At 40.7% G+C, this 24988-nt stretch overlaps 1 protein-coding gene across 2 annotated transcripts; it reads right to left on the bottom strand.

Annotated features, from left to right (window-relative positions):
* Positions 1-6249: 6249 nt before the first annotated feature.
* On the bottom strand, positions 6250-24944 carry TMED8 (transmembrane p24 trafficking protein family member 8; the record flags this gene model as incomplete). Of its 2 annotated transcripts, none has more annotated exons than XM_081173955.1 (6): positions 6250-13397; positions 13993-14286; positions 15358-15499; positions 17493-17622; positions 19522-19600; positions 24464-24944. In XM_081173955.1, 6 exons carry the CDS (start codon positions 24942-24944, stop codon positions 13180-13182), a joined length of 1344 nt encoding a protein of 447 aa, XP_081030081.1. In that variant the 3' UTR covers positions 6250-13179. The 2 variants fall into 2 exon arrangements, with proteins under 2 accessions (XP_081030081.1, XP_081030082.1); XM_081173956.1 differs by having other exon boundaries at positions 15373-15499.
* Between the last annotated feature and the right edge of the window lie 44 nt (positions 24945-24988).

Below are 24988 nucleotides of genomic sequence, written 5' to 3'. Positions count from 1 at the left end.
GGGGGGGTGGAGATCCTGGGCTTTGGCCCCAAGGCCTAGCAGCATCTTGGGGCCAGAACACAGGCTATCCTAACTGCAAAATGAGAAGAAGCCTTGCCTTTCTCTCAGATTTTGTTTATAGCCCCACCACACCTGGGAAATCTCTCCACGCGTAGGCAGTGGCATCAGGACACACAAAACGAATGAAGAGTAATTCTGGCCACTGAAATGAGATGTGTGAATAAAGACATCTTTAGCTTTTGGAACGCTTTGCATATCAGACAGGCACCTTCTCTCTTAGCTTTTTGGTGGCTGCTAAAAACATTCCTCTTTCAATAAGCCTTCTAAAATCTGTATCCCACTTGATGTTCTGGATCTGAACTGATTTTATGTATGTGGTGTTGTTTTAAACTGTTTTTAATATTTATAGGGGTTTTTTTAATTGTTTTTATATGCAATTTATATATATTTTTATATGTCATTATAGTGCCTCGTGGGAAGCGATTGAGAAAGGAAATAAATAGTTTGTATGTCACCCATTTACTTGAAAGTCCTATTGAACTCAATAGGATTTATTCTAATGAAACATGTAGTTTACACTGTGATGGTCCTATTTCTGAAGAGCAGCTTATAAATTGACTGACAGTGAATTCCTCTGCAGATCTATTCTATTAAGTGCAATGGGACCTAACTATCTATAGCACCATTTTCCAATCCGATGCCCATCAGATGATTTGGACGCCAGCAGCCCCAACCAGCGCTGGCTGGGGCTGATGGGAATTGTAGTCCAAAATACAGTGGTACCTCGGGTTACAAACACCCCAGGTTACATACGCTTCAGGTTACAGACTCCGCTAAGCCAGAAATAATTACCTCGGGTTAAGAACTTTGCTTCAGGATGAGAACAGAAATCGTGCTCCGGTGGTGCGGCGGCAGCAGGAGGCCCCATTAGCTAAAGTAGTGCTTCAGGTTAAGAACAGTTTCAGGTTAAGAACAGACCTCCAGAATGAATTAAATTCTTAACCCGAGGTACCACTGTATCTGGAGGGCACCAGGTTGGGGAAGGTTAATGTATCAAATTGCTGTCCAAATAAATATATAGTCTACCAGTTCCTGTTAAACAATGTACTGCAGTTAGGATTTCGGTTTTTTTAATCAACTAAATAGCCGGATTCTGTTTTCCAGTTTGCAACTCTAATTCAAATTCCCATAGAGTAAGCCCCATTGAATTCAGTGGGGTTTACTTCTGAGTAGGTATGCATAAGATTTCAATGTTACTGTTGAGTAGGAGAAAATGGGTGAGCCATTGCAGTTACTGACCAGCCAGTGTGTTAGTAGGATTTTTTTAAAAAAAATAAGATCAAGTAGGTGAGACAGTTTTTAAGTAAGACATGATCCTTATTGTCTCATGTATATTAGTTGTCATATGTGTTGATGGAGACTGTTTTTTTCTCAGCAGCATCAGCCCAGCAGGTCTTGGATGCCTGTGATGAAACCAATCCAAATACTTCAGAAATTTCTCAAATGTATTGTGCAATTCTCTTCTCAGAAATGCTTATCTTTTGAGACAGATGGCTTAAAAAATCTGACAGGCCACCTGAATCAAATGCATCTGTTAATGACACACTTAACACTCTCAAAGACCATTAGGAACAATTGAGCCATTTAAAATCTACTCACTGGGCTTTTTTCTAATAAAGGTTGTAAAGTTGTTTCTGGACAAGAAATAAGGGAGCTTGAGTATTTATAACAACACTCAAGACTGTTAAACCAACAAACATTTTTTTTAAATAGTATTAAAAGCATAAAATGTGAATCTATGTCAACCTGCTTAATAAAACTCATTTAATTTAAATATGCATGATTGCACAACATTTGCAACATTTTAGGCAAAGCTTAGCTTTCTCAGGCCTAATACCTGAAGTTGAAGATGCAGGGAACTGGACTTGAATTCAAAACTCCTGTTTTGTATTAGGGTAGCCTTCTCAAAATGTGAACAAGGGTGTAACCCCCTGCTTCAAATAAGCTGCAAACAAGGAAACCACACCCAGCCGGAGGTTTCTCAGCATTTTCATTCTATAAGCTCTTGTTTCTAAAAACAAACCAACCACTCTTCGGTTTCCTAAGCATTTTGCTTTACTGTGTGCTGGAACTACTGTAGTAAAATGTTCCAGGTCAAGTCTCCAGCATCTCAAGGTAGCGCTGGAAATGTTCCTTGCCTGAAACCCTGGAGAGCTGCTGTTTAGCACGGTGACAATAGTGAGCTAGATGGACTAATGTGCCTTTGTAGACAGCTCCTTAAAAGCTACTCACTTTGAGCCAATATCAATTTCTGTTGTGCAATGAAAAGAGTGTGGGGTGGAAGAGAACGACGGGGAAATATCCACCATATTTCTCCTGCAGATGTTCTCAAAGATGTGCCATCTATTAGCTCTAGTTGAAAGCAAGGTGAAAAGACCAAAGGTCACTTTGGAGATATGGCATGTTTGGTGGGTGACACAGTGTACTACTATTAGGGAACATTTTGTAGCTTAACGTGACATGTTGAAATATTGTTTTACAACATTCAAAGCTTTATATGAGGCATAGGCTAACTCTGCCCTCCAGATGTTTTGGGACTACAACTCCCATCATCCCTAGCTAACAGGACCAGTGGTCAGGGATGATGGGAGTTATAGTCCCAAAACATCTGGAGGGCCGAGTTTGCCTATGCCTGCTTTATATATTCAGGTATTGTCAACCACTCTTCATGTGGGTCCTTTCTTTCTTTCCTGGAGATTCCCTCAGCCTTTCACAGGCTTTGGTGGTCAGAAGCAGAAATCTGTGTAAGCCGACAGCCCAAGACATAGTGCTGCCTGAGGCAAAGAGCAAGATAGCAGTCCCTCTCTCATGTACAGAAGTTGACTGGACTGGCAGCTGAATCTTACTTCAGTGATGGTGACAGGATCATGTTTTCCAGTGCACTTCAGGGAAGCAGACTAGTTATTTTTTAAAAATTTTTATTTATCAATTTTTTCAAGATAACAATAAAGGAAAAAAAACGTTCAATCTAAAATTTACATCCAATTCTAATATTTGTACATTTAGACTTCCTTCAGCCTTTCTGTGAATTCTCCAAATTATCACAATTATACACATTTCTTCTATCAGTATTGTTTTTTTAACCGGGAAGCAGACTAGTTTAGCAGGTTTAGTTTAGATGGCAAGTCTGTGGCACACAGAGTTTTGATTTCCAAATGAGGCGAATGAGAGGGTGTGCTAGAGGGATTGCTTGAGAGCTTCTGCCACCTTCTGCCTAATGCTAGCACCATCCCTGCCTCTAAAAGCCTGTGCAAAAAATTATTCTCCTTTTTTGCCTGTAGCTTGTGCTATCCAAATAGAAACATGGATAATATGCAGCCAAATGCCAAAGGAAGTGAGGAGAAATGGCCTTTGGTTTTCTAGCCAATGCACCTGAACAACTGGTGCAGGGGGTTGGACTAGAATGAACCTCGGGATCCCTTGCAACTCAACAATATTCTATGAACCCTGGTCATGTCAGCACTGCAAAATTTCACACTTATGTGTTTGTCCCCAGTAATGTGCTCATTATTGCAGTTTCGTGCTTCAGGGCTATTTGTCCCTTGGAGGAAAAAACTGCTTAAAGCAGAGCACACAATCAGAAGAGAACATTTATCCATGTTTTCGGATAATCAGCTTGGTCTAGCTCCAGGCTGCCTCGTGATGTAAGTTTGTTCAGCTGCCTGTGCAAAACAAAAAAAACAAGAAAACCTCCACGACGAGGCTGTGTGCAATGAGGGTAGCTTCCATTGCTATATAAAATGCCCACCACTGAATGAAATTTGACTTCATATTCTAAATGAGCCAAAAGATCCAAATGCAGGCAAGATTTAAGTATTTACTGTTTATTTAGCTCACACAACATGTGTTTCAAATCTGAGCCTATATAGGCTAACACAATTATTTGCAAGGGGAGCATATTGTTAGAATCCAAGAGCCCTCTTAGCAGCAAGTAAGTATCTATTGTATATTTATTTTTAAGGCAAGGGATCTCTGCCCCCCACTCCAGGCATACTTTTAATTACGCATTCATTATTTTTGCTCAAGAAGGTATGGGGGAAGTTATATACCATCTGCTTTAAATATGGTTTGTGGTGCCAGCAGGAGTGTCAGGGTGAAACTTTTTTTTCTACGTGGTGCATGTCCTGTAGCTTTCTACTGAAATCCTGTAATTGTTCCTACCACAAGTATCCTGGGGGTTTTCAGTACTGATGTTTTTGTTTGTTTGTTGCACTATGAATGCCCTTCCAGGCAGCAATAAAGCAGTAACCTTGGAGAAGCACTGCAGAGACAGAAGCCTAGTATAGTAGCTCATTTGTTTTATCATATCAGTTGCTTCCTTATTATCAGGGGGTGTATATCTTAAGAAACCTTCCCTAACCGGAGAATTATGAAAATTAACCACAATTGTTTGCATTTTCTCATCTTGCATCATGGCTTTTACTTGTGAGTAGCAGAAGCAGGATCAGAAACTTAGGCAGGGCACTGAAGCCTTTCACTTCCTTCCCCATTACCACTCACACTCTAGAAATTCTGCTCAGTCACTCTATCTGGCTTCTGAAAGGCCATTAGGCATTGCTGACATACTCCATTCTATGAATTGCGCCTCTATATTAAAAATAATAAGAAGATGCTGAATTTTGAACTAGTACAGTATAGTTGATAAAGAATTTTCACAGCTCCATTTATCTTTCAGAGGTTTCCCTTTTAATCTCTTTGAAAGAACTGGTGGTGTAAGGCTGTGCACACTCTCAAAACAGTACAGATAAGAAGAGCTGAATGCCATCATGGCCAAGCCTTACACAGTCAGCGTTTTTGGAATTTATTTGACAAAATTTATATACTGCTCGATTGTAATAAAACCTCTTAGACACCTTACAAGAATTAAAATAATCAATAAAAACCACATAAAAACAATTAAGAATACTAAAGATTAAAATTAGCAGTAGACTAAAAATATATTAAGACATGTCAACATCCATGTGTCTCGATAGTCATGCCTAAATATTTTTTTAAGCAGGTGTTGAAAAGAATACAGTGAAGGCACCTGCCTGGTGTACATAGTTCCAAGTGGAGGTGCACCACACTAAAATACTGATTTCTTACAAGTGCAAAACAAATATTAGTTGGCACCTGTAACAGTGCCAGTTCCACATATCAAAATGTCAAGTGGGCATATATGAGGTAAGGCAACAGGTCCCAAGCTTTATATAACAATAGTAATACCATGAACTTGGCCCAGTAACAAATTGGCAACCAGTACAGACTTCTGAACAGGGGTGTTGTGTGTTGATAGGGTCTCACTCCTGTCAGGAACTGTGCTGCGGCATTCTGCACTAACTGCAGTTTCCTGGTCAAGCGCACAAGGAGTGCATTTGTTGCAGCAGGTAAAAGCCACTTCTAGCCACTGAGGCTACCTGGTCCTCCAATGACAAAGCTGGATCTCAGAGCACTGCATACCTACTCCTTCAGCAAGAGTGCAACCCCACCCAGGGCAAGCAATTAATCAATTTCTCAGGCACAGGAACCATTCACGCACATAGCCTCTGTCTTGCCAGGATTCAAGGTCAGCTTGTTTTCCCCGTCTCCATCTCACCGCTGCATCCAGCCACTGGTCCGGGGCCCACACTTATGGCATGTGCACTAATCATTACTTGGGCACCTTCAGCATGACACTTGCACTGTAGCCTTCATCCCACTTCCTTCATAGCCCAAAGCTCCCCAGAATACTATGGAGCCAACTGGACGCCTCAGTGCTGGAGAGAACACTTGGGAGCAATTAAGGGGACCTTGAGTAGGTGAGGTTAGGCAGAAATTAACTGTGTGAAGAAGAGCTCCGGCCATTTTTTAAAAAATGTGCAAAGGGCCTCTGTAACAATAAGTGCTTAACTGTCTTGCAGGAGTAAGACAGAACCTTTATGAGCATATGAAGCGGCCATATACCAACTTGACACATCTGTTGTTCTCTGACAGGCAGTGGCTCCCCAAGGTTCCAGGCAGGAATTTCCTTTAGCTGAGATTCTTCTCCTTTGACTGGACTTAACCATCCAGGGGTCCTTTACCTTTACATTTACCTTAACTGGAGATAGCAGGAATTGAACCTGTGCCACTTTTCGCTTAGAAAAGAACTCAGACCAACACCCCCGTTACCTCTGCAGTTCATTTTCTTCTTTCTTCGCAGCAGCAAAAGAAAGACGGAAGGCTGAGGCCGTATGATGAAAATGTTTATTGAAATATTTTTTGAAAAATGCAAACACACAAGTCACAGGTTTACTTCATGCAATGAAACATACATTAACCAAGGAACAGCAAACACACTAGAAAAACTTTATCTCGCCAGTACCGGAACATACGAGTCAGTGACATAGCTTAATAAAATATCCTCTCAATTTTTTTTTGGGGGGGTGAATGCTTGGGAGGATGTGAGCAGCATATTTGTGCACAAAATTAATTAAGAAACAAAAATAATATCACATGGATCATAAATCACTGACAGAAATCCTACAAGCTACAGAAATTGTGTACCAAGGTGGCGCCACGTTCTGACTAGAGGGCATGTTGCAGCTAGAGGTTGATCACTCCAGATAGTCTGTTCCTTTTGTCTTAGCCACAATGTTTGAGTATAGGCTACTGTTAACACCTTGGGGTACGGTTTGCTATGTTCAATAAAGTTCAGCCTCTCTAGGTATCCTACAACTTGCCCAAGAGTCAGCCCATTGATGATTAATGGTGAAACAGAGAGCAAGTGAGGCAACAGCTTAGCTGCTTATACCAAGTTTGTTTAAAATGGGAGCTTCTTAGAAGTTTGACTCAGGCCTAGGCTTAAGGGTTCAAAGCAAAAACAGCCATGGAAGGAATTCAGCACTGCGCTATTATGATCATTCCATCAGTGCAAGCATTTCTGCTTGCCAGATGAAACAACCTCCCTGCTTCTTCCCCTGCGTGCTATTATGTTGGGGAACATATGCAGGGGGAGGAGAGGAGAAAAGCTCTGTTGCACTAGCAGGTCTTGTTGCACTGGCTCCTGTTGGCTGAACTGCTTATTTAAATCTGGCCCAAGTATTTCAACTACGTGTTTTAAAATGTACTTTATTTCAAAGCACAGCTCAGCTGACATCAAAATATAGGATCATTTGTTTTATTTTTTTATTTCAACATCTACTACGGAAGGAGAGGTTTGTGCAATTCAAAAGCTTACTTCCAACAATTTGAACATAAGCTGGTCAAATATATCATCAACCCACTTGTTTTGTGATTTTAATTATTTCAGCCACGTCTCTCTTTTTCATTATTGCCTAGGCCCCAACACATCCCAGAGGGCATGGGACATGTGCTTCTTGAACAGCAGTCACCCATTCTGTTCTGCCAAGCCACTTGGGTGGTAGTGGGGTCCTACATATTTGGGAGAAGCCATCAGTCTCTTGTCAGCTCAAAGGATAGCATACAACAGGAATGGGAAAACCCCTTGCTCAGTACCTCAGGAAATCAGCATCATTCTGATGGGACTGTACTGCACTCCTATCTGGACAGGGATAGCCTAAATTCTGTTGTCTATGCTTTGGGATCCTCTAGGTTAGATTACTGCAACAATTATACACGGAGCTGCCTCTGAAGACAGTTTGGAAACTTCAGGTGGTGCCGAATTCAGCAGCCAGGTTGCCCACCAAGGGAAGACAGTTTGCGCATATGCCCATCCTGGCCCAACCACACTCGATGCCAATTAGTTTCTGGACCCAATTCAAAAGTGCTTGTTTTGACCTATAAAGCCTTCAAGAATCACCTCTTCCCCATATGAACCAACCTGAAGCCTTCTTTCGTCATCTGAGGCCCTTCTTGTGTGAGAGGTCCAAAGGCAACAACACAAGAATGGGCCTTTTCTGCAGTAGCCCCCACTTGTGGGATACTCCCCAGGGAGGCACATCTGGTTCACTTGTTACATCTCTTTAGGCACCAGGCAAAAACATTCCTCTTCTCCTAGGCCTTTGGCTAATTAAACAATCTATAGCATTTAAAACAGGCAGGGGGTATTGCTTGTGTTTGGTATTATGTTATGCATTTTTGTGGTTTTGTATTGTAAACCACCATATGATCTTCCAATGAAGGGTGATATAGAAATTTAATAAATAATAATAAATAACTTCAAATAAGGCATCTTCATAGGAAATGGTTTGATGTGGTACTGGGGTTTGGAGTTCAAGAATTCGCTATTGGGCTAATGCAAACCCTTTGGAATTTAGCCATTACGTTGTATGCCACTGTTCTAAAGTAGCAGTTTTACACTTTCATGTAATCCAATTCTTGCCATGTTTATTCAGAAATATATCTCACAAGAACCAGTCAGCATCTGTAAACTCTTATTTGTAGGTGTATTGCCTTAGGATTGAACCAAGTGTGTGTATTATTCAGTTCACAGGTTTCTTTGAACAGGGTCATACATTTAAACCCAATAAACTTCATTGATCCACTATATCTGATGACACAAGAAAATAGCAACAGAGTTATTGTACAGGTGTGTTTGTTTAAACTACACAAACTGCCTTTGATCAAGATCAGGAGTTCCCACACTTTATCATGCTTTCCACTTATGATGGCTCAGTATTTTTAGCCTGCGCATCTAAGAATATGTTTAAACAAACACAAAGACTTGCCTGGTAGAAGGTAATCCTTGTCCACAGTGGCAAGCAAATCAACAAAAAATGACCACCATGAAAAGTCATTCCACTAATCACTCAAAGACATCAACATAAAATGCAAGATGCACAGCCACTGCATGGAGTTTGGTCTTGGTGCTGATAGGGGATGAATAACTATAGATTGATGCTGTTTCCTGGTCCAAATAAAGTATATAGAAATATCCTTGGGGATGAAATCATCTCTCTTCTGTAAATTAACCACAACTACATTGTTAGCTATGCTTACCTCAGTTTTATCTGTAAAATGTTTTAAGGCCTTCTGGAAAGGTAACAGAAATATGCTTTATGAGGCACAAGTCCTTGGAATGGGAGACTTTACAATGCAATCCTATACATGTCTACTCAGAAATAAGCCCCACCGAGTTCATCTACACATATGATTGGGTGCCTTAGCTTTACATCACACAACTTTTTCTTTATCATTTCCTGGCAACTGCATCCTGGTTAAGGAGATAAGGCTACTTTCCCAAAGCAGCACAAAGGGATGTAAAATTGATTAGCCCCAGATGATCACCTGTTTAACATGCTTCTTGCAGGAGAAAGGAAACTACGTGCTTGGTGAAAAAAACAAAAAAGAAATGGTATACCAATATACCTGATTTATGTAATTTGCTACTCTAAAAGGCATTAAAAGGGTATTAGACAAATGGAAGGACAGAGCTATCAACTAGCTAAATGGCGCAGTCTGCGCAGAGGCAAACAGCATGAGAGGGCTGTTGCTTTCATTCTCTGCTTGGGGCTTTCAAGAAACATCTGGATAAGGTCACTGTTGAAAACAGGATACTGACCAGACAGACTCTTGGGAAGAACATGAAGGGTTGTTGTTTTGTTTTTATATTCTAATAAGCTTTCCTCTCACTTGAAGATCTCAGATAATTTTTTTATTTTATTTTTTTGGTAAGAGGCAGAAGCAAAATAAGCAGAAACTGGGCTGTAAAGAACTGAAAAACACAAAAGCAAAACAAGCCTTTCAGAAGCTAGCAAGTCCCCCACCACAGAGATCATACAATGGAGCAGAGCTACAAATTTTTAAATTTAATTCAGTCATGCCAATTCTACTCTTGCCTATGAAAGTGCTGAAGTAAAAATAAAGCACATAAGGGAAGATTGATGATGATTATAAAATATTCTCTCAATTTGAAACAACAACAAATTGCTGAAGTATTCAGTTGCTTCAAAAACATCACACAGAACAAATGGAGCAGGGATCAAAGTACTTCAAGTGCATTGTTACACTATATTGATGAGGTCCTCACAATTATTTTAGAAAATTTCAATCCCTTTGGCCCCCCTGATCTGAAATCATAGCTGATCTGTCCTAATGCCTGAAATTGGTTTTCGATTCTATCTCAAAAAGTGCTTTAAAAATTACATGTATCAATCCCAGACAAGTATGTGCATTTTCCCTGGCTATCTCCCACATAACTCTTTAGATGCCAAGATGATAGTTCTCCAGGGATTTTAGGTCTGTGATCCAAGAAAGAGATCCAGATTTCATGATGTGAAAATAGGACAACCATAAACACATTGTGCCCTGGCTGCATCTCTATAGCTGAACAGTTCTAAGTCCCGTCAGTATTTGGAAAGGCATGTGGTGTGTGTGTGTGTGTGTGTGTGTGTATTTATCTTCAAACATGGTTTCAAAAAGTACATTACATTTGTATGTGTGTTGGCGAAAGACCAATTTTAAACTGATTTAATCAACAAGAGCAGCACTGAAACCAATGTGTTATTAAACAGACTGTAGAGAGGAGAACATGTAAGGCCTTTGCTCAATTTGAATCTACTGCAGTTTAGGTTATTAAATCTTAATTTCAACTTCTGTTCTCTTTCCCAGAGTGAACTATTTCCAGCCAGGAAGGAGACATTGCCTCCTATATTTATAGGTAGAACATGCAGTACAACTTAAGTAGCAATTAACATGAGCAAACACACCTCTAGCAGGCATGGGCTAAAGAACAAAGACAAATTTATTGTGCTGAACAGAGATTTTCATATTACTTGTGTGACAAAAAGCAGAAAACTCTGTAACAAACAAACTTAACTCAAACTTGCATACTGTACTTGATTCACACAATCTGTCTTTATTGTCTGCTCTTCAAGCAGAACCCTAGGTAAGGCAAATACCTATCATTTTACCTGTCTATACCAAAATAAGAGCCCTTGTATTGGACATATTTAGCAGACTCTGTGTGTTCTGTAAAATGTGGGAAGTCAAGAAATTAACTTTCACAGGGAAAATGCTTTGAACAATAATGAACAACAGTGTTTAAAAATATTCAGAGGGAAGAGAGTCTTTAAAGCTAACCATGGGCTGTGCAACCGTGAGACACAAGGGAGCTCCTGTTTCTGGCTTTTCAAAAATACAGCAGCTGCTGTTCAGGATATTTATAGAAAAATAAATACACATACTGTCCTTTAAGCCAAATAATCAATTTGCGTTGCTACTGGATTGCCTCTCATTCACTTCCCCTCCAATTGATTTGCAGAAAGATAAGCTCAAAGTTTGCTTCTTGCAAGTCCTGTGCTTTGCAAACTCTGTGCTTCTCACTTATTGGCCTGGAATCAGCCACTAATTTCTCCATTCTCACTGCAAATAAAAACAAAATGCCTAGGAGAAGCTACACCTGACTTCCACTTTTAAAGTTAGCAGGAGCCCTTGTTTGCCAGGCCTCACTACCAACAATTAAAAGACTTAGGTTTTCACTCCAAGTCTTTAACTTTTTTTAAAAAAAAGTTCAATGGAACCAATAGTCTCCTGCTACCTTATTTGCTTTGCAACTTTCCCTTCCTTGGCAAAGTACTTAATATGGCATAGTTAGAGAACCATCATGTCTGTTTGGAAGATAGATTCTTTGGCATTGCACCTTCTAGCACTAAACTATCAGCAAAAGATAGCTGTATATATGATCAAGGGCATTTCCTCAAAAGGTCACCAAAATGTGTGTGTATCCTTCATACTATAACTTTGCTGCAATCATGCAAAGAGCCAAGCAAACACAAGAGATAAACATCAGCAGCCGCTGTTTTAAAAGGCATACTCCAGAGTTGCTTCTGAAATCCTGATAAATACATGTATTAGTCCTTTGCTGCAGAAAGGACTATGTGACCTACACATATATACCCTATAAAACCTGAGCTGTGAACGATAGGTGATGCGACTGCCACTCCTCTGAAATGTAACAGTTATCTGTGCCACTTATGCTGTATTAAAGACTGGCAATGGCCTCCAAAGCCTGAATGCAAGGAAAGAGGCTCTCTTACCAACTAACACCTGAGATATTAAACTAGAGGTGTCAAAAATAAGGCTGAGGAAAATCCCTTATGTGCATTATAGAACACTCTACACAATATCATGAGGGCTAAGACGTTGATGCCCAGAATAAAGGACCTCACTTGCCAATAAATGCTACTGCATGGCTCAGTTTTCCATCACTGGGATGGAAAGGGATGCTGTGTACTCGTATGACTGTGCACAATGGCCTTCTTGTAGCTTGGAGTACTTATTGGTGGAGTGCACAGGCACGGCACAGCAAATATGAACAAGCATAACTATATTATCATATGCAAACTACATTATCATGTTTTGCTTCCAGTGAAAGTGACTTTTTTTAAAATGAATCCTCTTGCTGGAATAAATTGACACACCAGCCCATTTTGGGTTTTGACACCCCTATCTTAAGCTACACTGAATTCAGGCAAAAAGTCAAACAATGAAAATAACATTAGCCCCAAAAGGTCTGGAGGAGGAAGAATCTTTGTTTGGTGAATTGCTTGACTAGAATTATTTGGTTTATGCTTCCTTCTTCCTTCTTCCATTTTGTGCCCTTTCTGAGAGAAAATACATGTAACTTAAAATTCTTTCAGACAAGCTGTGAAATCCAGGTATCTATACCAGCAAATACACACCAATTTTGCCTTACAATAAACTAGCTACATTTGCACGGAACTAGAAGAGAGAAGACAGGCTGGCAATGGCCTGGATGGCATACATACGTGCCATTTCAGAAGCTTCCCAGAGACCAAGCAAATGGCAGTGAACTGCAGCATAGTAACAATGCAGTTTCTACAGGCTGCTTTGGCAGCTGATCCCAGTGATTATTTGCAGATAGAGGAGCAGAAGCTGATAATATATTTACCCCAAAAGAAAAGGCATATTTCAACTTCAGTTCATGGAAGTGCAATAGAAAGTAAAAGCAGACACCTGAACCTGGTCCAGTGATTTGCTTTCTATAACTAAGCTCTCAGATTGGTGTCTGCATAAAACAAACGAGCTGCCAATAATCACGTGCATCACTTTAACAGTGAGGAAGGGTTGAAGGAAGTCATCCATACATAAGCATAGAGATTCAGCCATCAAGTGTGTGCCTGTTAGGAGATACTAGTCATGACAGGCAGCTTGCTTTGGTGTCTTATGGCCCACCCACTCCAAATCTCATTAACTGCTCTAGCTGGTATAATAGACATGGAAGAAGAGAATCTTGTTGCGTAGGAGTGAGTAAGAATTGTCAAATTTGAGCAAGTAGATGCCCTCGCCCGGATAATCGTGGCTGCCTACTTGCACTTCCCGGTGGCTATCCCTTCGGTAGACAGGCATGATCTCCCCATAACGGTTTCGCAAATAGCTTCTAGAGCCTCTTTCCACATCACCAACTGGAATAGGTCCTGAGAATAAAGGAACACACAAAGCATCAGTGAACAATGCAAAAAAAAAAGACTAAAAAGTGTAATCAGACTGACTAAGATCACAAGAAGAAAACATTATGCTTTGCAGTGGACCATGACATTCTAAGTTAAGTGTCTGCTGATGACAATGAAGTTTTACAGATTTTCTTTTTTAATCTTGATGTTGATTATAATTTGTGTTGATGTTCAGTATGTGTTTTATGTTTTTATTTTGTGAGACATGACAGTCATAATTCCTCTTCCCTCCATGTCCCTTTTCTCTTGTGTGTCGTATATTACATAATGTAATTTTTATTATTATTTATATGCCACCCATCTGATGGGTTGTCCCAGCCACTCTGGACGGCTCCCAACAAAATATTAAAACACAAAAAACCTCAAACATTAAAAACCTCCCTGACTTCTAAAAGTCAGATAGAAGTTTATTTCCTTGACATCTGATGGGAGGGCATTCCACAGGGTGGGCATAACCACCAAGAAGGCCCTCTGCCTGGTTCCCTGTAACCTCGGAGCTGGATCACAGCATGCTGATATTAAGGCAATAATCATGACTCTTGCCCAGTTCTGCACTGACCTTCAAACTCTTCATCATCATCATCTTCATCACTTGATTCACTAACTTGCACAGTAATTGCAGTGCTAGTAACAGAAGTCCAATCAAAATAGACTCCAAAGCCAATGTCATAATCTTCTGTGGCAAACTCCCAGCAGACACGCTTCCCATCAGGGTGAGTTGGTACCCGGACTGTTAACACCTCACCCCGTTTCACTACCATTCGGGCATTCTTCTCCTTTGTCATCTTTGTTTTGAACTCCCTTATCTTGGCGCTTGTCCAAGTAGTGGGGGGAATTAGAGGTGGAGGACGAGCTGAAAGAAACAAGGAACGTATTACTAGCTTGTAATCAACAGAGGGCACAGTCTTTAATTTCATTGTACATTCTAAATCAACACTGCGAACAAGCAGAAAAGATTTTGCTTGTGCGATGGGACTTCACCTTCCTGCAGTCCCCCAGGCATTCTCAATATATGCTCTGAAGAATTGAGAAATCCCCTGGGTACATAAAGGAAAGAAGAAGAAAGGAGAGTCTCATTGTGCAAACTGAACCCCACTGATGCAATGGTGAATTCTGCTCATATGGTTGCCAACTTTCAAAAAGTTCAAAAAGAAATAATAGTTCTCCTCCACCTTTATGCTGGTAGAGCTCTTCGAAACTGCAGATAACTATTTTTCTTCCTCTTCATCTCAACCCAACTTTACCTTGGGATGATTGACACTAGTCTTTTAATGTCACTGACAAAAGCAATCTATCTCATATTTAAACAAACCATACACCCAGATTTAGTATGCATTTAGTTTCACATAGAAAAGCTTCTCATGGGGAATTAGTGACAATGTGTTTAATTGTCAACACTATCCTAACATAGTTGATTTGCTATGCCAAAAGGGCTATTTTAAATGAATTTCTAGTCAGGGGGGGGGCCACCCCCAGAGAAATATAGCTTTGAGAACCTTGCTCCAGGGCGGAATAAATAAATGAAATCAATTATTTCAGCTCTTTTGGTGTCTCCATTCCATTGCTTCCCTGCAGATTTCCAATTGTATCATAGTATTCTAGCAATGTATTTTACAGGTTGGACTGCCTTTCAATTGAACTCAAACACCACTGAATATATATATATATATATATATATATATATATATGCTTTCGTAGCATATATATATACACACACACACACACACACACACACACATATATATAACAAAATAAGAGCAGACATAGTCTAATGTCCCAGTCTCCTATTTTTCTAAACTTATAAATCAATTTCATGTTTGAAGATTTATCATACCAGAGTATCAATATTATATTAGGGATTTGTCCAGAACTCTGGCTACTAATAAATAATACCCTGAGCCAGTGATGTAGTCTTAAATCTTACCTTTCTTCTGCTCACCAAGTAAATCTGTAGTTTCCAGCTCTGCTGTAAGGACATCTACTGCTCCTGTGTATTCAGACTGTATCATGACTATATCACCTGGTCCTTGTGGGTCAGGATACTTTGTCATCCGCACTACAGCCTCCTATGCAGAGGACACAAGCTTCCTTAGAATCACACCATATATTTTTGAAATTACTACATTTATTCGTATTTAATTACTAAATTTTACCTGTTGATGCACAATTTCTAGGTCACATACCGAAAACCATGGAGATTTCTTAAGGGTAGGAACTAAATTACCAGGAAACTCCCTCTACATAACTACACTAGTGATCGTACCACCCACCCTCTTCTCCTGGAGCAAATGTAAAGTACAAAAATAGTAGCACAAAAGTGATATGTTGGGCAAGAGACCAGTAGCAAAACTAGGAAGCAGGTGCACTGGCTGTTACAGTGTATAAAGACATATTCCCCAGGTTAAAATCTGACAATACTAGTAAACACTGCCAAAATTGCCCTGACCTCATCCTTGGAGCTCTTCAGTGGAAGACAGGTTGGGCATACAGAAATTCTCCTGAAATGAAATCATGTCAAAGTGCATTCATTGCAATAATTAGGCCAATATAACTTTGCCATTAAGAGACATCTATTTCAGTTCATTTTAAAATGCATGAAGCACAGACCAACATTTGCATCTGTAGTCTCATAGCCTTACTATTAGGAAAACAGCAGAGAATAAAGAAACCAAGTGCTAAAAAATGACAAAATACTTTGACCTTTTTCCAAAGTTCAATTTTCAATTCCAATCTTAGCTTTCAAGGAGAATCAAAAGCAAAGCAAATTACTTTTTAAGTACTATATTAAACACTACAGCTATTCAGCAACAGATAGAAAGAACTCTGGCAGACATATTTTTTTTGGCACACTCTTCCATTATCTCTCAAGACACAGATGTCAACAATCTTACTCAAGATTCTTATCTCTGCTCTCTAAATTCAAAGGCTGCATTTGCATCACTGAAGTGACCTCTTTGGGGTGCAAGCCTGGGCAGCGTGTATGGAGGCCCTGGGCTGTCCAGATGACAGAACCCCACTCTTGGCTTTGCTGATATGGTCCAAAAGAAAGAAAAGCAATACATTTGGCACCAGCTTGGTTGCAGGAGTGGCCAGAAGGAAGCATAAAATATACCATACAACCACCTTAGGGACTCCGCTTCAGATTTGTGTCGGGTTAACTCATTAGCATTTGCTTCTCCTGAAGATATCCCGAAAGGCAGCAGAGGTTAATTCAAAGGAATTCACAGAATTTATATATGCCCAAGTCAGATCTGTGTCTAAATTCGTTAGACACTCTTTGCAACTTTGTTCTATTGTGTAACTCACAAGTTCTCCAACTTTCTACCCCTAGGAACCAGCTGAGAGGGCTGAAAAATATTGGGTACCACCAGTCACAAAATGGTAGTGCAACCCTAACCCTTTCCTTTGTATTTCTACTTTGCTATTATAAAGAATATTAACCTCTCTCTCTCTCATTTTTTTCAGCACCTCCTCTGGTCTTTTAGCCTCAGAGGAGGGAGACTTCTTTTCCCCCTCTCTCTTTAACCGCCCCCCATCTCCCAGCAAACTTTACTCAGAATATGGGAGGGTTGGTTTGCTGGTGCAAACCTTTTTTCCAACAAAAAAGGCTACAGCATGGCCAGGGGACAATGCAGGTGAGTAAGGAGGCACTGGATGAGACATGGCACCAAAGCCCTATTGAAAGTAGACTTAGGCACCATAATGGTCCCCAGCCATTTGAGAAACACTGGTCTAGCTTCACCCTTTCCCTCATATGTTGCAAAGCCGCACATATGTCTTTTCACACTTCTTCCTCATCAAAGGGTTTTTTAATTTTAAAATTTTGCAGACCCCAGAGAAATAAAAGTGCCCAAAAATGTATCCATGTCTTAACAGTACACAAATGTGATAAAGTGTTCTTTTAATACAAAGAACAGCCCCATAAACTTAACAGGAAGTACACATGTATTATGAACAGTATCACAAATAAACCTAACAAAGTGTATTGCTCATGTGCTACATAGACAAATGCATTCAGAAATAATACTGTGCAGACAGTCTAGGAAGCCAGTCCCCTACCTCTTTTGGGTGCTGATGTTGATCAGTTAGGATCTCTTCCTTTCCTTCTACATTTTGCTCTTTCAGACCATCGTCAGCACTTCCACAATCCTTTGTAGCCTCTGCATTCACAGGTGACCCACTCTGCAGCCTCTCAAAGAAAAACAGCAGATCAATTCAATATGTTTTAAGAGAAATTCAGGATGTTTTCAGGCAGGCGAAACAATCATAAATGAATCTCCAATCAAATGGGGAAATTGATTAAAGGATGCTAAAGAAAGGGATGCTAAAGAAACAAGATTTCTTTAGTGTGTGTATTCCTGACACAACCACATAAAGCTGTCTCAGCTGAGCCAATGCTACAGTGAATAATTCTGCAGCTTTATACTCCCTTAGGTAGCAGAAATACAGCCCAGCTGAGCCCATCCAACCACCACTTCATAGCTGAAATACTTTGTAAACATTGGCTTTAGCAAATCATACCCTGCACTCAGGCTGATTAATTCATCTAGACAGAAAAAGTACATCAGAATAATGTGACAGCTTGATGCAAGCATCTCCATGTCTATAAATGATTTTTTTGCAAATAATGTTTTTTTAAAGATACATTAAGCAAATACATTTTACAGATAACAACACAGGGCTTACCAACAAACCTTCAGGACTAACCACAGCAGTAAGTTCCTGTCCCAGCTAACTACTCTGACTTCTGGAAAGATGGGAGCAGGGCAACATGGCCAAGTCTGGGGTTATTTAAGCTTGGTCACGCCCTGTCTAAAACAACTGATATTTGACAGTTTAACTGGCAGAGAGAGTCTGGCTGGCTATGGAAGTAGCTAGGTGTGCTTAGGGATTTGTCAGGCAGGAGAAACCTGTATAATTTCCTCATGTGGAGGAAAAGGACATGGAAAAGGACTAGAAGTGCTTTTAGAGGAGTGGGTACCCATTCTAGGAGTAGATGGTTTTAATAGAAACAATTCTGTTGTAGAGGACTATAAATTCTTGTTTAGACCTGAAACAGTGTTTCTGACAGAAAATAAGTACTGTGCCTTTAATAGTTAACCCTTCAAACCTTTTCTCTCTTTCAGTGTTTATTAATATTTTCATCATGCCTCAGCTTTAATTTATAACTTGTTTAGGGAATAAGTTGTCACAGTTGTTACTGGCGATCTTATAGGATGGTACTCAACTATGTTTTACTCAAAGTAGACCCTTTTAAATGAATTGGCTTAGTTGTATTCATTAGTTTCAGTGAGTCTATTCCGAGAAAAATATAGTGGAAAACCTCTCTCTGTATTTCTCTCCCTACCCACCCCCACCTATTTTTGTTTTTCTCTAAGTCATTCTTAGGGTCCATTTTGGAGGAGAAACTAACAATAATAATAATAATAATCTTAAAGAATAATCTAATTAGAATCTATTATCTAAAAGTAAAGAACATATTTCCATCAGGAGAACATTTAATATTTAAACCTCTGCTAGTTTAGAGAGCAAACATGGTAGTAATGGGGGGAAAAATTACCTGGCATTCATGCTATCTTAGAGATTAAAGCAAAAGCCTATTTGGCATCAATGGGATGCTGCACAGCATCCCTGGATGAAAACGTAATTATAGAGGCAGCAGGGATTTCTATCTCCTCTATGCTCCAGAATTCAAATGCCAGGATTACCTAAGTTTGCTTTTAAAAATAACATTGTGCTTTCACAATAAAAGCAAAGTTTAACTCATTGAATCCCGCTCTTTCTCTTGTTAAACATGGTGCACTATAGGGCATTACAATTATAATATAATACAATTATTAATAGATCAGCGTCTGAACACTTCAAAAACCCATCAATAAAGAATCAATATGTCATTTACAGATATTTTACAGGAGTTACAGAATATCCAACAAAACTACTAAATGAAGCAACTGGCAGATATTCAAATATATATTCTATATTGCGAAGGAAAGCTGAGCTGATTGCTAGACTCCTCCATCACCAGAAACTCTCCTTCATTGCTCCTGAGCAAGACCTAATGCAGGACTTCATTACACATATTTCCTACCTGCACTGCAAGGCATCATTTTCAGATGTGGCAGCTGCCTGGAAAGTAGATTCCGGTCTTTGATCTGAATCTTCATTCTCTAGAAGAGGGTAGACAGAAATAATATTTGGTTTTTCGGCAGTTGTAAAACTCTAGCTATTATCCAGTGCTAGGCTCTTATGAGTGAAAGGGAGGGAGGCAAGTTTTGGCTATTTTTCATTTCCCCCTGCAGCCCCTTGTTCTCCCTGAAAAAGCTGCTTCAGCAGTTGAGGGACTCTCTGAAACAATGTGGGAGGGAGTGCTGGGGACTTCAGAGCAAAGGGACAGTCAGCAAAAATTGCATTCTACACCTACTTCAGGCTATATCACAATCACAACTTAAAAGACTGCTTCCTTACAGTCATATAACATGCAGAACACAATGAGTTGTTATGACAGTATCCAGATTGTATAGCGTCTGAGCCACAGAATACAGATGTGGCAGCCTGACAGGCAGGCCCCAGATTTAAGGCATCACTTGCTATATAAACATCTATTCCCTCTATTACAGCACAGGACAAGCAAAGTGGCAATGGCCATCAGTACTTATCATGATGCCTGCCAAACTGTCCCTTTCAGTTCTTAAACAGTAGTGAAAAAATCAGGGAAAGCATTAATATTGGGTGAAAACCAACAACCGTGGAAGGACAATGAGGAGTAACTTTAATAAACAAATTAGGACCAGCGCTAACTCAAACATAGTCAAGAAGCACACAGATAACCTTTTCTAAACAGAAGAACAGGATGACATTTTAATTCATTTATGGTAATCACTGGCTTTTCAGCAGAGATTACGCAGAAAGGGAGCAGGCTATCATTAGTTTTATTATTTAAATTCATTAAAGCCCAGTCCAGGAGTGACAAATTAAATTTATAATTGTTTATAAAGCTCTGGTATGCATTGTTTACCGATTGTAGATTTAATGTATGAACTGGGAACAGGCAATGCCATAAGAGCTTTTATCTAAGTTGATTATCTTCAGAATTGTAAGAAAGCACAACAGTATGGTGATGGCAGTGCACAATTTTCTTTTAATAAGTTAGAAATTATACATATATGTAAATGAAATTCTGCAGATCAATCACATTTAAATATGCTTGCTCATTTTCTGCATTTTTCCCTGTTTCTCGTGTTTCTCGCTTTTCAAAGTATGTCGGATTCGGGGGAACAATTTGGAGAAATAAAGTATGGAGAATGACAACCAGTTAGTTTGGAAAATATGGAGAACACTGCTGAAATAATAGTGAGAACTACCATAGTGCTTTCAGAGCATTACATATATTATCTCATAATCCATAAATGCTCATGTAAAATAGCCCAGCATTTTCATCTCTAGATGAAAATGCTGGGTAGGGTGTAGGTAGGGTAGGGTAGGGTGTGTGGGGTGTAGGGTAGGGTGTGTGTGTGTGTGTGTGTGTGTGTGTGAGAGAGAGAGAGAGAGAGAGAGAGAGAGAGAGAGAGAGAGAGAGAGAGAGTTGGACTTCAGCTCATCAGCCCCAGCTTGGTGAGTCTATGGGTCAGCAGGAGGAATCATGGGGTACTGGTTCTTAAAACGATTTTAGAAAGCCAGTTCTGAACAGTTAAGTTCTGGAAGTGATTTGCTAAATCATTTTACAGGTAATTTTGTTGCCCAGCCCTTTTGTTCAGTTTTACAGATTTTCAGAAAACTATCCAAAGCAGTAAGTAAATGCTTGTTGTCAGTGCTTTTTTGTGGGGGGACGCAGGGGTATACATACCCCTAAACATTTTGTGAATCTAAAGTTTGGCCTCATCGAGGGGCATTATTTCAATATGAGTAGGATGATGAGAGTAACCCCTAAACATTTTAAAAGAAAAAAGCACTGCTTGTTGTGATAAAGTCTCAACAACTAATTTAATAATTCCTTCCTTAACCTGGGCTTAGCATAAAAGATCCCTCTTACATTAGTGCTTATCGGCTCAGATGAACAGAAACTTTACATCTTTCCAAAAAAATTAAGGGTACTGTATTACAAATACAGTAAAGCTATTCTACAATTTCCTTACGCCAGTATAGATTTTGACATCAAGTACAGTATTCAGCATGCTAAGAATTTCAAGCTGGTTTTGTTTGTATTCATTTTTTACAAATGTACATTTTTAGCTCTTAAGGCTGTGAAGATAAGACTTGAAACTGTGTAGGCAGCAACTGACAGGGTTTTGAGAGAGGCTGTTGAGCAGAAATTACAGTACAGGTGTGGGGGGGCTCCAATATTGTTTGCATAATATGATTGGGGGCTTCTCTTTCGTGCAGGATTTTGATTGAAAACAAACAAACAAATTATTTAGAATCCAGACCCATCAATGGCTTAGAAGTTCTGAGGATCACCACAATTAACCCATAAATAAATAAAGGGGAAAGAAGTGTGGTGAGGGAGACTTCCACCCACAATTATAGAAGGTAACCAATAATAGGGAACCAGAACAGAAGCAGTTATTTACTTTAAGGTTGTCACAGCTGCACAGTGAGAGTTGTGTGTTTTTAAGAAGGAAAGAAATGCATTAGCTTTGCAAACACAGAAGAAGAAAAAAGTCCAGAACTCCAATCTCCATCTAGGAGAATCACCAGCTTGTCTCAAAGCCAGCACTGACACCCTATACTATAGCAACAGATGATTCCATTTTTATATTTCACTTATTATTATTACTCAACATCCTTTGCATATTGATATTGATATGTGGGAGCTAACTAACATTAGGCACTGCTTAGTCAGTGGTAGTGGGGACTTGGCATTTACACAGCACTTTCACATACATTATTTTGCTGTGATCCTTACAAACAATTGTCAGAAATTATCCTGCTGATAACTGAAGATGAGAGATTAAGTCTATGGCTTCCTTATGTCTACTGTTGAATTCAGATGGCAGAAACTAGATTTGAAATAGGGATATTCTGATCAAAGGTATCCTCTCAGATACCAATGTATACTAATGGGGTTTTGAAGTATTTGTGGCCTCATTTTCTGGGGCAGGATCTGCTTAGATTTGCCTTTTATTTGTATAGATTTTCAGTTTTTTAAGGTATTTATTGGCTGTGCTAATTGTAATTGACTTCATTATTTCTACTGTTTGTAGGTCACTTTTTCTAAGTGACTAATAAATAATAATAACAACTGGGGTGGGGGCAAAGCTGCACAGAGTCTTAAGTCTGTGAACAGGGTGTATACTTTTAAATCTACCACTGATTTCTAGGATCCTCCATTTTAATGATTAGTCAACAACACATTTCCATTGCTTTCACTTAAACATCTCTATGCTGTGTTATTACACTTGAGATTTTAAAAGTGAAGTGTCTGGTGCATAAAACAAGAAAGCAAAGAAGTTCATGGCAATGCCACTACTGTCTGCTACCTGATGCAACAGTTACACCAAGGTGCATTAGCCCAATTAGAAAACAACTGGCATGCTGAGGGAAAAATTAAACAATGCAGTAACCCAAGGGAACAAAAGCTATTAAAGGCTAGCTCCTGACAAACAAGAATATCAAACAAGCTCATCAAACAAGCAATACTGCAGTATATTATGCTCCACCACACTATTTCTTGATTGATAAATAAAACATTGATGGGTACTGCAAAACATATAATGCAGTATTTTGATTTTGTTCTGACATCTGTTCAATACTGTTCTACACAGTACTGATTAAGTTCTTGGTGATCTCCTTATTAAAGTGATTCTGTGATATCCAGTTATTCTTAACGCTGATCTTTCTGTTACAATGGAAATGAGTTTATGCTCTTTGGTTCCACTTCTAGCTACTGGGATACAATTGTGAAAAACATCAATATGGGCAGCCCATCTTCAGGAAGTCTTTCATGCCGCAATTCTGCCTTGCCCCAACACACCTAATACCCTGGACTTCTGTAAAACGCATGACTCTTCCTTGTACCTTGGTTTCAACTGATCAACATAAAGAAAAGATGACAATTTATGCAACCAGTAAACCACTTGTCCAAGCAACGACGATTGCAGAAAAATGCGTAATCTGCCAACACTCAAGGCATAAATTCTGGTATGGATGGAGCTAGCACATCTACAGATGTATAGGATAGTGAAAGGATGCATGTAAACTTAACTTTAATTATTACTTGTAGCTTAACCACTACAGTATGTTGTCATGGAAAATGGTGTGCAAAGGCAAAAATCCAAAAAAGGTAGGGGTCCTTTCTAACCGATGCCCCTGGGAGGAAAGGATGCACTGAGTTCCTTAGGAAAAACCACGGAACTACAATGACAGTCCAATCCTACAAATATTTATTCAGAAGAAAACCCCATGGTCTTCTTACTCCCTTGAGCGATTCACTTGCACCTCGAGTTTTCGAAGGCATCAATCAAACCAAGGACGACTATATATACTCAAAACGGAGGTCTAGGAGGGTCTGTCTGGAAACAGAAATGGATTGTTCTTCCTACTGACCAGGAGGTGGCCAGCAACTGTCTTTTCAGGACCCCCAGCCGGCCTCAGGATGACTCTTTTCAGGCTTCCGCGACGCCTCGCCTCGAACACCTGCAGCGCCAGCAGAGCAGCCACAACCCCCAGCGCCTCAGCCCGGGCTCCTCGCCGCGCGCCCCAACCCGGTTTTCCCCAGAGTAAACGCCTCCCGTCGCGACCTCGCCGCTCCCCTCGTTTTGCTTATTGAATGCCAAGAAGCTCCACGAGCGGCAGAAGTTCAACAGGTGGCGCACACGCGTGCCACAGGGAGGGGGCACCTGTTGGATTTCTGCCTGCAGCGCCGCTGTCAGGGGACCTTCCAGGGAGCGATGGACGTGGCGAGCCACACGGGCCCTCCTCCCGCGCTCCGTCAGTCCCCGGGGAGGGGGAAGGCCCTGACAGAGACGGCGTTTTCTTTTGCCCCCCGCCCCGCTATCTCCACCCCGCAGCCGCGAGAGAGGCCCCTGAAGTACCTGAGGAAGGCGGCAGCGGAGGCGTGAGGCGCGGCTTCTTCTCGTCGTCTCCAGCCTCGGCAGCGGGGCAACTGTCGCCGCCTCCTCCCAAGCCGTTGGCCGCGGAGGGTTCGAAGCGGGTGCCCACGGCGGCGGCGGCGGCGGCCAGCACGTCCGACATGGGAAGGCGGAGGGCTGAGCCGCCCGAAAGCAGCCGGGGAGGGTCGAGCGGAGCCGAGCAAAGCCGGAAAGAGCCGAGCGGCGATCGTAGCCGCTCCCGTCCCCCTCCCTCACCCGCGACCACCACCGCAGCCTCCTTATCCTCCTCTCGGGCCTCCGCCCTACGTAGTTCCCGCCTAAAGCCGGCCGCTTTCGAAAGGGCCGCTTTCGTCAGGCTGCTACAGAGGCTTCTCTGGCGGGCGGGATGGGGAAAGGAAAGGCGGCGCACTTCCCGGAAGCGCTGGTAGCCATGGAGACCGTTCCAGGAAGGACGCGTTGCCATAGCGGCGCCGTTGCTGCTGCCGCTGCTCGGGGCTGGCAGGGGAC

The sequence above is a fragment of the Podarcis bocagei genome (assembly GCF_964188305.1).
Source record: "Podarcis bocagei genome assembly, chromosome: 1".
Classification (NCBI taxonomy): domain Eukaryota; kingdom Metazoa; phylum Chordata; class Lepidosauria; order Squamata; family Lacertidae; genus Podarcis; species Podarcis bocagei.
The sequence above is the reverse complement of the archived record's forward strand: the minus strand, read 5'-3'. Positions and strand labels throughout refer to the sequence as shown.